Source organism: Strix uralensis, chromosome 1, assembly GCF_047716275.1.
Source record: "Strix uralensis isolate ZFMK-TIS-50842 chromosome 1, bStrUra1, whole genome shotgun sequence".
NCBI classification, from domain to species: Eukaryota; Metazoa; Chordata; class Aves; order Strigiformes; family Strigidae; genus Strix; species Strix uralensis.
In genome coordinates this window covers 106,856,195-106,873,281 of record NC_133972.1, presented here as the reverse complement: position 1 = coordinate 106,873,281, position 17,087 = coordinate 106,856,195, and the positions used below count along the sequence as shown (strand labels likewise).

Genomic DNA, 17,087 nt, shown 5'->3' with positions numbered 1-17,087 from the left:
GAGAAACATCTTTTCATCATTTTGAATATACCCCATTAAATTAATTTGAGCAAGGTTGTCTAAATTCTGATATGTTCATAAATGTTTTTATGCATACCAAGCTGAACTAGGTCCTGAAAGAAAGAAAAGTGCCTTCCTAGACTCTTTCTGTATATGCAGCCAGAGCAGCAGGGTATTCATCAAAGCCATAAGCAAAGTGCATAACCAGAGATTTAATTCTTGAAATTGCATTTGGCTACAAAACATTCAAAACCATGTGGAGAAGGCCTTTATGTAGAGTGTCTTACTGTAGCTTTAGAATGTGATGAACTAAATTAATTCAAGGAATTTATTATTGCTTGCAGTTTGCCTGTGACGAGGGCTGGGAATGCGTTTTCTTTTTGGAGCTTGGATTTTAATCTATGTTAATATTCACATCAACAGCGTAAGTTAATGAGGCCCAAGCTCATTTTATTATCTTTTATCTGTCTGAAGCTCTGAGCTTCTACCCGCGCAGCCTGGGATACGCACTCTGCATGCTGGATGAGGAGAAGCAGTTTATACTTGAGCATTTGTACAGCACAGACGTGAGTGCTCTGTGGTTGGTGTTCTCCATATGGGAAAGTTCATTTTGTTTCTGTCTTGCTTGAAAACAAACAAACAATAAATCAGCAACATGGCCATAAAAAAAAAGGCAGGAAATAAGGGGCATGAAAAAATAATGCAAGCATGCCTGCGAGGTCTGAAACTGAGCTGGGTGCACACTTTGTAGAAGACAACGAGTGGTTGATGATTGCTGACGTACACTGGGAAAAAATAGATAGCTTATTTAAAAGGAGGCTATATTAAAATAGGCACTTTTAAATTCTTGAAACTATTTTTGTCACATTTGGGACTCCTGAAGTGAGTGTTTGCTACTAATGATTTCTCAAGTGAGGACTGACAGCCTTTTCAGAAGGATATGAAGTTATCAGGTGTTCCAGCATTGGTAACAACTACACAAAGAACAATGGAAGTGGCACGTGGACTTAAGCTGGTAGAGAAGCTGAAAAGGGAAAAAAAAAAAAATAAAAGAAAAGGAGAGGCGTGAAACAGTACAGCTTTTCTGCATGTTGTATTGCAGGGAAATGTGGTTTGGAGAGGGTCCGTCCAGCTGCTGAGCATTCCAGTTGCTCTGCCTGCCTGCGAGCACACAGGGTGCAGTAGCAGTCCAGCAGGTGCAGGAGGATGAAGGAGAGGTTTCACCTTCTTGGTGTATTTAAAAAGACTCAGCCAGGAGAGTTTGTTAAAGTCTGGAAGCAGAGAGGAGTAGTGAATCTTGCTGCCCTGGGATCAGATTAGAATAAAACGCAAAGAAAACTTCTGTTGAGAGGAATTGATGGATGTCTGATGTGACTGTTCCCATCCTGTGATAAAGCAAATAACCTAGTGTTCAATGGGGGGAGATGCCTTTGGATTCGTCAGTTCACCTAATACTGAATACTTCCTAATACTGAAATGCAGTGCCACAGACCAATTAAATGAATGTCTTTATATGTCTTTCCACCCTCATTACAATGTTGCTTGTGCCTAATAGGAGTAGTTTTATATCAGATGGCAGTATTGTAAAGAGCATAATGGGATGGGAGGAGTGGCAGGCTAACACAGAGCAAGAAAATGTCTGTGGAGAATTCGCATGTGCTATTCTGAATTTCACAGTTAATTCATTCACCTTCAAAAACTTACAAGCCAGTTTTTGCAGAGATGAGGGCAGTTTTAATAAGCAGTGAACAAACAGGCCCCAGCGGGTGGAGCAGTCAGGTTTGAGTCCAGGTTCTGGCAACCTGAATCAGCTGCTCAAGGATAACTGAGAGTTGATTTTGTCATCTAACTCAATGATCAAGTAAACGTGGGATACATTTACTTGATTTTATTTTGAAATTATTTTCATTTGTCCCAGTGAAATACCTCTGAAAGTTTTGAACTGTAGCAATTACTGTTCTTATTTGTTTGCATGGATTATGCTGGAACAACTCATGCGTTTTTTCCACTTTGCTGAGCTTCACTCTCATCATAAATTGCTTATTTAAGTTCAAATGTCAGTTAATTCTTAGGTAAATAAATTCATGGGTTTTAAAACTAAAACAAAGCAGTAAATACAGAATATTAGCTGGTGGGAAGGGTGAAGACTGAAAGGTCCTCAAAGAACAGGGGTGCTTATTAGAGAACTATTCCTTATTACAACAGCAGTATGACAGATTTTCAGCTGTACTTTCAGCTTGAAGTTGGAGAGTCTATAATCTCAAAGGGAAATTCTGTGGATGCCTCTGAAAACAGTAAAATTTGTATACATAGGATGAATAGTGAAATATGCCCTCTCTCCACACCCTGACTAAGGCAGTCCAGTTAAAAAACATGCTTCTGTGTGTGTAAGAACCAGTTTCCGTAAAATTTTCATAAGGATTAGTATTTTGCAAACTTCACGGTCCTGCAGCCCTCCAGGAATAACGAAAGCCTGGAAAGAGTCTAGGTTATTGAAGTATTGAATTGAATTTCAAACTTTGAGCCTAGTAGAAGCTGAGGTCAAAATTTGGAGGACAGTTGCTCCCATTTTAGTTACTAGCAACACCAAGGCAGTTAGTGATAGTGTTGGCTTCAGTTCTGACAATTTTAACAACTTCATTTGTACAGCTAGCTTTGTGGGATGACAGTGACTATCTTTTGCTAGGGGTGCTTTGTATCTGATGCTGACATTGATGTGTCTTCCTCAGGAGTGATTGTAGCTGAGTCCCTTGTTCATTTGCATCTTTATGACTCTCAAACCATCTTCTTGTATGTGTGTGTTGGTTGTTTTGATATTTTTTCCCCTTTTCTCCCATTATCTCTGTTACTTGGCTCAAATAGTGTCTTACAGTGACCAAAGTATGAGCCAAGGCAAACCGAAGAGGATTTCGTTCTAGTGTTGAGAGCCAGGATGAGTTGTGGAGCTTATGGAATGTTAACCTAAAGCCTTTAACCTTTATCTCACCACCCTCCCTCTGCAGTCCTAGTGTGAAGTTACTGTCCTTGACACCCCTGCTATTGTTAGTGTCCCTCCACCCACCATTCATCATGGGGAGAGTCAATGTTTTTGGAAATGTGACTGCCTTTAAGATGAGCAACTAAGACTTTGTTTCCTTTTATCTTTCTTGAGGAGAAGCTGTTCTATGCTCAACAATTTGTTTTTCTTAGCAGGTCTTTTAGTGGCACCTACATCTGCAGGTGCCCCTCAGAGCACCCTCAGACATGGTCTTAGCACTGCTGCATCCCTCAGAGTTATCTCCTGCTGCTCAAGAGATGACTTTCATCTCTGCTGTTTTGTCTGTGGCGCTCTTCTTCAGACACACCTCTAGTAGGGGTTAAAGTGAAGGGTTTCTCAGGTGAAAGGAACAGTTTTGTTCTCTGGGATAGCAAAAGCTGTGCTGGTGCTGTATTGTACAGATGTGTTGGAAGTAATAGAAACTCAAGGTTTCCCAAAGAGAGATGTTCATATGCTGGAGAGGCACACTTTCTTCTTACAAGGCTTGTGCTGGCTTGTATTACCAGTTGATAGCCTACTTAATAATGTGGACAAATTATTATGTCAGCTAGCTTATTTGGTGAGGATGTGAGGTTCCTCCCTCCTGTAGAGCAGATGTCTCTGTCCCTCTGTCTGGTGGGAGGTGTCCCTGGTGTTTGGAAATACTGGACTACCCTTAGATGGGGCAGAGTAAGAGCCACTTGGGTGAAAGTGCAGCAGAGCAGTTATGAGTACAAAGCTATGCATGTATTTCCTGATGGCTCTTTTCCAGTTTTTCATTTCTGCTTCATTTTGCTTTTTCCTTAGACCTGGACAAACAGGGGATGTTCAGCTGTGCATGCTCAAGGTTTTGCCCTGTGTGGCAGAGTAGGCCAGGGCCACGGAGAATTAATTCTGAGCTGGGGATGGCTTGTGTGTGTATGTCCTTCGAATGGGTTTTGCTTTCAGACGCTTGACAAATTCCCAAGGCAGAAGGTAGCATGGACGTCTCTGCCTTGGCCCTCACGGTGTTTTCCAGACCATTAATGCTGGGCTGCCTGTGCTTGCTCAGTGTCCTGCCAGCGCTCTCTGCATCACACACACTATTTTCCAGTCAAACTGACTTGCCAGAATGGATGACTTCACGTCTGTGGGGTGGTTTGCTACCAGTGGCAGCTCCCCTGCTCAAGCAGGCATCCCACACTGCTGCCTGCAGTAGTAGGTAGGTGGGTGATGTGGTCCCTGAAGTGGTTACAGCTGTAGGTTGTAAATGTAGTTGATACTTTTCTCAGCTTAAGTTGCACCCAATGTGTGTGGGTACAGGGCTCTTGCTGCATAACCTCTTGTCAGGAGATAAAAATCCTTGGTTCTAGTCAAAGCATGTGTTTATCGACTCATAAAATTGTCTGTCCTTTCTCCTGAAGCTCAAGGTCATCTGAGCTCCTTTCTGCTATGCTTCTGCTAGTGAGCCAGCCCAGAGGCTGCTTGCTGCTGGTACCTACAGCTGGCACTCCCACCTCCTGCTCCTGTCCTCAGATCTATTTGACCTATACTGAATTTAGCCTCTAAAGTTCAGTAATTTGTTTAAATGCTTGTGCAATGCTTGGCTCTGATGGCATCATCATCAGTCACTTTCTTGGGGGTTGTGAAGGACATGCACAATGATTGGAGATGCCTCTCCCTCCTTTCTCCTCCTGCCCTTCACTCTTTCCTTTCATTTGGCCCACTTCAGCAAGTCATCACCAGGGGAGGGGGTTTAAACCAGCTGCAGTTTGCAAAGCTGGTGGCTCAGAGTATCTGCAGGTAAGAGAGAGGTCTGTGGCAGCACTGACGGGATGGTACTGCTCCCCAGGGTTGCCCTTGCCAGCAGCCCAACACAGGCTCCAGCCATCTCCTCCCCACCTCTTCCAGTGCAGCCCTAGATCCTCTATTGCTCCTCTGCAATGTCATTTAGTTAGTAGTGATAAGCACAGTAGTTCACTGGCAGAATCCGGATCGGCTCAAGAGGCAGAGGGCTCTTGAAAGTGCACTTGTGAATAGTATTCATGCATATTAAAGTAATGGCCGTAAGTACTATTCACCATCTCAAGAGATGGAAGAGGCTGTCAGTAACTGAGGACCGAACTCAGATACAAATCATGATGTTTAAGCCACTGTAATAAACCTGCCAGTCTTCTCAGTGAGAAGAAAATCCCTATTAAACAAGTCAGCAACAGGGAGGGTCAGTTTGCTGAATGGCCTGCTGATATCCATAGGGTGCTGCGGAAGTGCTGGGACAGGTCTTACTGGGCTGGTGTCCAGTAACTAAGCAAGCCTGAGCACAAAGGGACAGAATCACTAATCCAGTTGTGGGGAGAACAGGCACACCGTACAGGGATTTGTAATGAACAAACAAGTTCTGAAAAGACCAGAAAAGATTTGATTATAAACCTTTAAGAAAAGGTGCTATATCTTTTAAAAGAAAGGTAAAACTGTAAAAGTGCATCTCTTGCTCTTCCCTTACCATCCTTGATTTTATTAATTATTTGAAAGAAGTGCTACAACATTAGTAATCTTCCATGAATTCAGTAGCAGTTTTATGATTTTTTATAGGAAGTGTATTGGCTGTGACTGTGGAAACTCAACAGTTCAAGTAAACTTGCTCCCCTGACATCCCCCTATTTTTCTCTTTACCTCTTAAAGCACTGTTTTACTTTGTTCTGATTTCCTATTACTCTTGAGCAACTCTAAGTTGTTTGCATTCTCCCACAATTTCTGGTTGAATATACATTTCAAAATAAAGTGTTCTAGACTTTTTTTTTTTAACCTTTCTTGAATGAGCTTTGATGTATCTGTTTGAGTTTCTCCTACCATCTGGTATTCTGCATTGAGATCCACGATCCATGCTGTTCACTCCTCGCTGGTATTTTCTCTTTTGCATGTGTTCGGCGGGACTCCTAAGCTGCATCAGAAATCTACAGAAAACACATTTGTGGTGGCTCTGAATTCCCTCATTTTGGTTTTTTTGTCATTTTGTGCTGGTGTGAGGATGCTCCCATTGAAAAGCAAACAACTGAAAATGCTCTTTCCTCTAGCTGTCTTGTTGCACTACATTCCCACCCTCCTCCTGTTCTGCTGTGCAGAAGAAACTGGTTTAGGACACAAAACCCACCACATGCGTGAAACTGGATGGAGGGATTTAGTGTTTGCCTTCACGAAACAATCGGTGATCATTCTCAGAAACTTCTCATTTGTTGAACCAGGGATTTTACTATAGAGCTAGAAGATTGGCTCAACGTCAATAATCAATGTGAAATAGTAAAATCTTTCTTTTTCTTTTGAATTTATACTCATTGTGGTGCAAGAGAGAATAGTGCATGTATTAAGTGTGGTTTGGATGTAAATGTTCAGTATATGTTTAATTATTTTCCCATTTGAAAAAGGGCTTAGACTTCACTCATGAATACTGCAGTAATTGTATTTCAGGGCAGAAGCTCATCTATTTTCTCTAGATGTGAACCCTTTAACTAGAATGTGTATTTTGACTTTTTATTACAAAGTGGTGGTCTAATAGGATTCTTTCTTCTCCAGGGAGGCTTTTATATATACGTATGTTTATATATATATATATACATGTACATACACATTAAAAAAGCTTTTGCTGTGGGGGAAGAGGGCACTGAGTCCAAAAAGCTAGGTTTTATATATTTTATTCATAAAAACAGATTTGCAACAATTTATTAAAAATTGATCTCATGCAGTATAAGGTTATACAAGAAATTCTTCATTTACATTTTATTCTGGCAGTTCCAGTCTAGTTTAAAGCATTTGTGCACTAACATCATTGGAAAATGCCATTGGGGCACAGCCTCTTCATAAATTTACAGTACATTTTTGCTGCAGTATAAAAGAACAGAAACATTAAATAGCTATATTCACTTGGTTGGTCTTGTTATCTGCAGTAAAGTAAAAAAAAATGTTATGGGAGAAACTACAGTATCATTGAGACAAAGAATGTACTGCATGGTTTAAACCTAATAAACGTCACACAGTCAGTATTCACGAAGTTACAGACACACACACACACTCACCTCCAATGGTCCGATACTTCTGATTTTTTTTTTCCTGCTAAGTTGGAATAATATTTCTACAGAGATCTTTGTGTATACATTATATACAATATTGTAATGTTCTCTTTTTAAAAATTAACATTCCTTTTAAAATAAACCAGGCCCTGATGATATTAATAAAGCAAGAGAATACTGTCAACACACATTGAGTGACAACGTCAGTGTTTAGTGCTTAAACAGAGTAATGAATTCTATTTTATCTGTGTTTATACTTACATGTTTTTGTTCTAAAAGCTACAGATATTTCCATAACCTCTCTTACTGTATGTGCCAAGTGAAATATTTTGTGATGCTCCTGATTGTAAGATTCAGATACATATTCATGTTGGTTTTGGCCACTATGAGGTGTGTTTTATTTTTAATGGAGATTTATGCTAGCTCATCAAAGCTGTGGTCAAGTCCCTCAGCTAATGAACCTCTTCAGCTGTGCTTCAGTCATTGTTGATTTATAAACCTTTGTAGAAACGTCATTCCAAAGGTTTGGTCTGAGGTGCACAGGCGTTGGTCAAAGAAAACTGAGAGCCCAGTGGGTGCTTCATGTGGGTTTTTTTCCCCTACTCTTAGCAAACAGCCCTGGCAGTGAGATGCCACATTTCCAGTCCCTTGGAAAAAGAAGCTGCATGTGTGTCTCACCTGTGCCTGAGAGTTTGGCTCCAGAGCTGGTCCAGATGGTATGCCACTATCGTTCCTCCTAATTACTTCAGTTCAGGGAATGGAGCTAAAGTATAAAAACCGCTGTTTTTTTCACAGTCCTTTTAGGATTCAGATAAAGTATTCTATTGGTAAATTTGATTTGTCCTCTCTATTATCCACTACAACTGTCACACACGCAGGTACAAAGCAAACATAGTGTATATTCACATCTATGTGCTCTGCAGGCTTTGCCTGCAGCAGCAAAGTGCTGTGCCCTAAGCCCTCCCCCCCAAGTCCACTAAATTAATTTTATTGTAAATATGTGTGACATAATTCAAACAAACTATGAAAAACAATCCGTCCTGTGACATTAAGACTTTACTACCCATTTGTCCTCAGCTTGTTGAATTATCAGCCCTAGGACTTTTCCAGACTGTTTAGTACATTATGGTTGGTGGTGTTTATTCTGAAATAGGTGCAGAAACTTTGCTAAAATGAAGCTGCAGATGGTCAGCAGTCAGTACCATCATCCCTGGAGAAGGGTTGAAGTGCTCTGCTTCAACCAGCAGCTCTCCAGCTGGTGACAGCTCGGAGCTGGAGCTTCAGCCTCTGCTTGGGTTTCACGTACAGCTGCAAGTCAGAGGTGACCCTGCTCACAGCACTGCAGTCTCAATGACACCCGAGGAATCATTTCTCATAACCCTCCTTTCCTGTCGAACATCATTCCTGAAATGAAAACAAGCAAGACTAACCAGTGCAGAATGTTTCCAGCAATTTAACACAACTCTTGTAAAAATGAGTGTATCTATTTCAATAAATATGGTATAGCTCAACCATTGTATTTTCCTTACATGGATACAGTATAGAATTGCATGTTCTCAGCAGCCACATAAAGCTCAGTGACATTTGAGTGGTTGTTTGTTTTTTTTCTGAGTGTCTTTTTTGCAAGATCCGTATTTCCCAGCCTCCTTGTTGCTAGTTGAAATTTGGGAAGAAACGTTTTTCGGTGACTTCTATGTGAAGAAATAAAAACTCCATGAATAAGGCTACAGATCAAATTCCTTGTGTCCTTCTCCTTTGCCTTCCCACACGAGTTACACGGGCACTCCTGTGATGATGGCCTCAGCGGTAGTTCCTCTGCGGTAAGAGCCAATGTTGTATGCTTGTAGCAGAGTTCTAGGTCAGATGTTTAGTCCAGTCATTGAGTACTTAAAAGCAGTTCAGGAAGCACTGACCTCCCTTTCCTACAGCCCTGAAACCATTACTCGGAAGGAGGGTGGCACGTGTCTGTGCCGAGGACTGGCACTGGGGCTTACGCACGGACTGGCACAGCTAGCGTCAACTCCTCCTATGGATGGCAAGTAGGCATGGTGAAGAATGGGCAGCTGCAAAGACAGCCGACGCTGTATGCTGTGAGAGACACAGAGAGAGAGGAGCATTAGCCAAGAGGAAAATGTAATACCTTATATGCTTGATATGTTTGCAGGTTGCTGCAAGGATATTTTCTGTGCCTCCCACTGTGATAGAAAGGGTTAATGCCAAGAGCATTACACTTGCTGCTGTTGAGTTATGCCACTATGGTGTTATTTCCCCTTGGGGAATTTTTCTGACAGGCTAGATATGACAAAGGAATCTAAGGGTGTGTTCTCAGCATCCCACAACCATCTGAAACTCCCAGGCACTTTCAGAGTAATTGTTAGACTGCTGATATCGGAAAAAAGTTAAGTGTGCAATGAGGGCATATGGCTTAGCAACCCCCTGCCCCTTGCTAAGTGATCTATTGCATGCAGAACCCCAGCTAAATGCATAGACATGCGCGAGGTCACAGCCTGAGTTTTAAGCCATGCATCACTTAGCACAAGGTTGTTGGAATTAAGAACGTTATTTTTGCAACTCCAGCTAAGGTGAACACAGGCTCATGGAGGGAGGGAGGGAATTTGGACTGACACTTCTTCCAAGTAGTTCCTCTTTGCGGTTTAGGTCTGTGCTTTTGAGGTGCTGAATGCTGTTGAGTTCCCACAGTCAGTGCTGTGGGACTGAAGAGTTGACACACTAAAAGCAGTCTAACCTACCACCTACATCAAAATTCAGTATTTAGGAACCCAGCTTCCTGTATCCAATTTTCCAAGCAGACTGACAAGATCATAACTTGTGAGGCTTTGTTTTGGTTTGTGTGTTTGTTTTTTTCAAAGGGACACTAAACTCTGCTCACAGATAGCCCAACTAACCCCTCTCTGTGGAGTGGACGGTGCCATGGGACATGGGCTCTGCTACCCTCATGCTGTCGATACACTGGCACCATACACAAAATCAAAATCCAGTTGAGGTTTTCAGTGATTAAGATGTTATCATACCAGGATTGCTTCTGCATTTGGAGGCATTCACTTCTGAAACACAGAGGGACTTTTTAAAGAGAAGACAGGTGTCAAAGTGACAGAGCTGAACTGAAGACTGACTTTTTGATTGCAGAAGAAAAATGCCCATACAAAGCATTGTTATCAGTACAATAGAGGTTTAAATTTATATTTCCCTGTTAGCTGATATAATGACTATGTATAGACAGGCCTTTATAAGAAGTGTATGTTTGAAAGCTTGCCTTTGGACAGCCTTTCTGATTCAAACATTTCATTTCTTTTTTGCTTTGCTTTAGGAAGCAGAGGCAGTACCAAGACATCCATTGCACTGCTTGGGGACCAAGCAGTATAGCTTTCAAATTCAAACAGAAAGAAATGTAATGCTGCTCCTCTTTAGCTTCTTCACTAAAAACTAAGGCTTGTTTATACAGAGATGTGGTGGAAATAGTTGTAGTCTGCCTAGACAGGAAACTCTTTCTCATTTTTTCCCCCGCAAATGCCCTTTCAAAGTTTGATACAGTATTAATCCACAGTGTTGATCAGTGTAGTGCTGGCAGAGCACTCCTGGGACTAAACAAAATCCATTCATTGTTATTTTGCTACTGTGCCCAACTCTTTCTGGTGCTATCAATGAAATCATGCCTCGTTCCCAAGGAGTGCAGAGGTGGCACGGCTTGCTGCTTCCATGTGCTGAATCCTTATGAGCCTGACACTGCAGATTGTCATTCTCTCTCTCGTTGCAGGGTCAAAAACAGAATTGCCTGCGCTTATTTTCCCACCGGTGGAAATGCCTACTTTGTTCGCCTGTTACAGACTTCTCATTAAAGAGCTTTTTAAAGCTATTCCAAGAGAATCCAGTTGCATAATCAAGTGAATGGGATTTTTTTTCACCTATTTAAGTGTTAGCCATACCATGGACAAAGCATGTTTATTTGGCTATGCCAACAGTGGCTGCAGTGGGTGGCAAATTTTGCTTTAGCTGTACTTAAAGATTACTTTCACTTGAAAACTTGGTTCCTGGAATTGGGGCAGAGGACTGTAGCCTGGAGACCTGCACACAATTAAGACTTTAGGCAAAACTCTTAGGGGGAAAAACAAAACAAAACAAAACAAAACAAGTAACAAAATCCAAACAAAACTGCTATTTTCTTCTTAAGCAAAAGTAAATCTTGTACTTTGTCTCGCTCTTTGTAGGTTTTTTTTCCCTCCAAGATCAGTGGCTTTTCCCTTCCTCCACCCCTGCCACAATTTGCCAATACTTTTGGGGCAACCCCTGGTATCAACACAGGCTGGGGGATGAAGCAATTGAGAGCAGCCCTGCCAAGAAGGGCTTGGGGGTACTGGTGGATGAAAAGCTGGACATGAGCCAGCAATGTGCACTTGCAGCCCAGAAGGCCAACCATATCCTGGGCTGCATCAAAAGAAGCATGGCCAGCAGGTCAAGGGAGGTGATTCTGCCCCTCTGTTTTGCTCTGGTGAGACCCCACCTGCAGTGCTGTGTTCAGCTCTGGGGCCCTCAGCACAGAAAAGACATGGACCTGTTGGAGCAAGTCCAGAGGAGGACCACAAACACAATCATAGGGATGGAACATCTCTGCTATGAAGAAAGGCTGAGAGTTGGGATTCAGCCTGAAGAAGAGAAGGCTCCAGGGAGACCTTATTGTGACCTTTCAATACTTAAGGGTGCTTATAAGTAGGGCCTGTAGTGATAGGAGAAGGGGTAATAGTTTTAAACTAAAAGAGGGTAGATTTAGGCTAGATATAAGGAAGAAATTATTTATGATGAGGGTGGTGAAAACTGGAATGGGTTGCCCAGAGAGGTGGTAGATCACTGGAAACATTCAAGGTCAAGTTGGACTGGGCTCTGAGAAACCTGACCTGGCTGAAGGTGTCCCTGCTCACTGCAGGAGGTTGGACTGGATGACCTTTAAAGGTCCCTTCCAACCCAAACCATTCTATGATTCTATGAATTTGTTTCAAGTTGTCCATACAATATAGATATGTAAAAGCATGTATATGGTAAAGCATATCAGGGAAGGAATGGTTATTATTAGTGGGTTTAGAATCATATAATCAGACAACCGCTGAAGGAGATAGAAAGGAAAGGTGGTACCACACACAGAGCAGTCACTCATCAGGGTACTGTGTTAGAATATGGCATATATCCTCAGCTCTGTACAGAAATACCATTTATTAGGGATAAATAAAATCAAATAAAAGCTTGACTTCCAATGTCAATGAACATGGGAATGCACGGTGCTACAAAGGGGGCAGAGGCATTTGAAAAATATCTTGGTTCTGCTATAGAAAACCACTGATGAGATCCATTGGTAAGTGGGGGGACTGAAACAACCGCTGCTACAATCAGATATCTGAAGATCTGTGGGAGTGTGTAAACTAAGCATTCAGGGATCATTTAAGTCAATTCTTCAGCCCATTAATGTTGATTTTTAGTAACTGCTGAGATGCTGGAGAAGTTCTAAAAGACTACAGTAAAGCAAAATGTTGTACTAGCAAGAAAACTAACCATTCTAAATCTACCTTATTTTAATGGTAGATTTGAGTAGGATCATAGCCTAATATGAACCACTGTCAATGAAGAAACTGAATAACAGAGGCATGTTCATGCTGAGGCATATGGCTGTAATACAATAATACTTTTTTTTTGATGGGAATTTGTGGCTCCAGCAGGGTATTTGACTGTCTTTTAAATGCTGCTAAAAGCAGAGCTTTAGCTCAAAAAAAAGAGCAAGGTGGTTTCTATTATAAGGGTTACACAGCGATTAGCTGTTTTAAAGATTACAAAAATGACCACATATAGGAAATAGTCTATCAAAATGTCATGTTTTAGTGGGGTCCTGCAGAAATCTATCATCACCTTTACTCAGAGGTCTGGAGGACTGTTACATATTGTTGCTGTTAAAATGAGAACAGTATAAATTTCAACAGTGCCAAAATCTAATTCACTGAATGTAGGTCACTGATGAGATGGGACAACATGCAGGAATGGAAGTGCACAGAATAATGTCTTTAAGGGTCACGTAAGATATCCCATTGAATGTATTTGTGTGGCCATCGTGCAGATAAGCTGACTGATGCGGTCTTTAGTTAAATAAGCAGGACTGCCCAGCAGGAAAGAGTTGACTGCATGAGAGATGCCCCAGTCTACTGGGAAATGAACTATTATATCTATTCTAAACTGGTTCAGGCTGCTCTCTGGACCTGAGATGGACTGGCATGGTGCAGCTTCCATCCATGCAGCTAAGCTCCCCCCAAAGAGGGTTACGGAATACCAGATTGTGCCCTGAGCATTGCCTGGGAGAGCAGTTGATACAACTGTGCTAGGGAGTACGCTAATAAGCACCGTGGGATATCAAAGAGCAGGACTTGAGCCTGTCAGTACTGCTTTGCCTAGTATAGGAAGGGTTAATTTATACTGTGTAGCATGTGAACAGGAGAGAAAACAGCCAGCACCCACTTTTTGCTCCTTGTGTCTGATGGTCTGACTGAGTATGGCAAATTTTACATGGCCCTGTGGATAATGTACGGAGAGAGAGTAGGAGACAAAGGGAATAATGAATCATCTATATTCACGCTCTAAGGTTGCTTCACAGTCATACAGACTGCATTTTCCTTAGGTGCAAGGTTCTAAATCTGAGCCAAACATGAAACAAATGTTTTCACATTCTGATTGAGATGATATAAACATCACACCATCAACAAACATGAAACAACTTCCTGCACTACTGAGCCTGAAGTGTGTGTGTATTGCTGTGTCTTCACTTTGGACACAACTGTAGAATAAGGGATCACACTTTCAGTTAGTCAAATACAGCAGTGGTGGTAAGAAAAAATGGAAAAACCTCCAAATCAAACTCTTTTTTTGTACTCTGAAAGAACTTTCATGCTGGAAGATGTCAGCTCTCCTGAGTGCTGTCAATAAGAGGAAGCTGGGATGCTTCTTTTTGCTATGGGCATTAAAAAGTTAACATTTCTGCAGGCAAATTACTATCTTAACATCCTCCTTTCATAGGTTTGTGGCAAAGAGGAAATCTTTTTTAGACTAACATCCTCGAGATTTGTGTTCTTGAATAAGAAATAGGTTCGGCAGACTGTGTGACTACCTCTCTATCAGATGCCCTATTGTATGAAATGAGAAAGTGAAGGTACAAACTACAGCTTGTCTTTAACTCCTTTTTTTTTTTTTTTTTTTTTTTTACAAAAATGATATATTTAATAACCATGGAAGGCCAGAAGTGCTGCCAGACAAGTTGAAAAAAAGCCCATGTGTGCAGAAGGATATTCTTAAAGAGTACAAAGTTTATAAAGAGGCAATCTCTTGCCAAAGAGAGGGAATCAAAAAACCTTAGTCCTGAAGATGGCTACACTTCCCCTCTCTGGCAGGTCCACTGTGCCTGGGTGGTGTGGCTCTGGTACCCAAACTGCCAACGCATCCTCAGGGCAGACACTGACCCTTGGACCTGGCACAGTCACAGCTATGGAAGTGCTGAATGACACTGTTTCGATTTAGCAGGACTTTATTAATTGCTTTCCATAAATGTCAGTGACTGTTCAGATTTGTACTGACCCGCTCTTTAAGACCTTTAGGAAATCTCAGTCTTCTCACCAGTTACCACTAGCTGAGAGGAAGTTCTGTCATCACCAAATGTTTTTCTTTTTTTTTTTTTCTGTATTAAATCTGTATTGGGACAACTGGATTGTCTGAGTGTGTTTTTCTTAGCATCCCTCTTAATGTAAGGGGGCCACGTGCCGATGAGGCTGCATTCACACTATATTATTTCTGACAAATGGTGCTGGAAAACGACAAACCTCTAACAGCTATGCATTAAAGCACTCTGCTGACCCATAAAGTCACGAGAGCTTTCTCAGCAAGAGCGCTGCTTTTGTGAAATAACCAGATATTTCAGCTACTGGGGGTTTTTTTTGGTGCATACGTGTGCATGTGTGTATTAGCTCCTGTGCAGATTTGGGTGGGGGCTTTTTTTGAGTGCAAGGACAGAGTTAGAAATGCACGTTTTCCTTCAGCAGGTAGTACAAGGCAGTAACTGCTATCTGAAATCAGGTTTGCTGTCACTGATGTAACATGTGACTCAGTCTAGTAATTTGTTTAATTTATTCTGTTTTTAAATAAGCTTTTAGGTTGCCCATGTACAAAACAGGAGTCTGACAGCTATTAGCTCAGCTCCTGATAAAGTGGTGCCCACATAACTAGGCTGGGAAAATGGCTGATCCAGGGACAAACGAGCACGGCGCTTCCTGAGCTCTGGCCCATGTCAGGCCCTGCGGAGCTGGTAGCGGGTAGTACGTTTATTGTATAGGTTCCTGGAGAGGAAAGCTGATACCATAAGACTCCTCCTCCATGAATCTAGCAAGTGCTTTGTGCCATTCCTCTCCTTGTAGCCACAGCATTGTTTCTAAGGGAAACTACTTGGTGAAGGGTTTGCTATGCCAAAACTGAGGTCCAGCTGCTATGGCAACGTTGAAAAGCCCTCAGACTGTTTTTATTTCTCAGCTAGCCTAAGATCGAAAGAGAACAAAACGGATATGTACACCATGAACTCCTCTGGCTGGTGTGTGGAAGGATTTGGACTTTTGATAATAGTCATAACATGTGCGTGCACATATGTGCATCCTCTTCTCTCCTTAATATACATTGGTGGTTGGGCACAGCTTGTCCTGTAACTCTCTACAGAAACTTTAGACATCACGTTATAGATGTTTCTGATGAGAAAAAAGTATGTTAGTTTGCCTTTGGGGGCACTTAGGACCTAGTGCCCCTGATACCCTCTAAATTTGGTGGGGATGGTGAGCTGGTGCAGGAAGGCATCACAGTACAACATTGTTGCCCACTGGTGCTTTACATCTTCTTTTGTTTATAATTCAGGCTCTCTCTGTAGCTGTGACTGGCTGAAAGGGTTTACAGTGAAGGTCTTTCCATAAAAATGCATGAAAGAGAAACACGCGGTTGGATGAAATGTAATAGTTTAAATTAACATCTTATCAGCAAGGCATCTGGTGTCCAGGATAGAATTTATGGCTAAAACAGTAGAAAGTTTGCGTGCCCAGCACATGCATACCCGAGAGAGCAAGGGGTGCCTCTTTCTGTACCAGTATATAATAGTGTATACTTACTGTTCTGGAGAGTTGATATCTTCTATAGGATCTTTGCTTGTTCTGGAAGGGTCTGATGACCCCCATTGTGCTGGTGGATTTTGATCAAGATGATTTTTCAAAATGGCTTTCTCACCATCTGGATGAACAACACATTCAGTTTTATTTTACTATGACCAAGTGACCATTTTAAAATTATTTAATTTTAAAATTTCTCAGATATTCATAATGCCACAAAGTAAACCCTTTCTGACTATATTCCAATACAGTCTCAGGTTTAACTGTGAGTCTTTGCTATTCTCTTATGCTTTCAGTGATGAGCTCCTTCATAGGAACTACCATGAAGAAACAGAAAAGGGACAAAACCTCTTTTGTCCTTCCTTTGCTCCCCCCCCACCTTTAAAAAAACCCCACAAACCAAACCTTGTTGCCCACCTCTATGTAGTCCTATCATGCTCTCTCCCCTAGTCATACGCTGTGTAAAAAGATTAATGTAACTGCACCATCATATTATCTCACACTCAAGAATTGTTACCTTTTCATATGAAAAAAAGCTATTATTTAAGTCTTTTCCTAGAAAAACTATAATCTTATTGATGTATAAAACCTTGGTACTCTTGCAATCACATAAGCAATTAAGTGCTGTCATTCAACTATCTGCCATCATTTAGCACAGAAATACAATTCATATCAGTTGCACTGGTCCATAGGCTGTCTGCAGGAAGGACAGCTAATGATTTCACTACACTTTTGCCTGCCATTCTCTTTTCTGAATAGTGATAACATAGAAGATCATCATTTTCCCCATAGGTAGCTTCACTTGATTCTGCTGGGTATCCCGGGAGTCCCTGGCTAGCTGTGCTG

General features: G+C 41.6%; 1 protein-coding gene across 3 annotated transcripts in view; it reads right to left on the bottom strand.

The window, feature by feature from the left end:
• Positions 1-6,668: 6,668 nt before the first annotated feature.
• Positions 6,669-17,087, bottom strand: part of GABBR2 (gamma-aminobutyric acid type B receptor subunit 2) — a 487,733-nt gene continuing 477,314 nt past the window's right edge. For all 3 annotated transcript variants that reach the window (XM_074876123.1, XM_074876133.1, XM_074876142.1), the window contains 2 exons: positions 16,245-16,362; positions 6,669-9,147 (listed from right to left, as the gene is read on the bottom strand). In XM_074876123.1, coding sequence (XP_074732224.1) covers positions 8,982-9,147; positions 16,245-16,362 — 284 coding nt within the window. In that variant the 3' untranslated portion in view covers positions 6,669-8,981. The remainder of the gene's footprint in view (positions 9,148-16,244; positions 16,363-17,087) is intronic.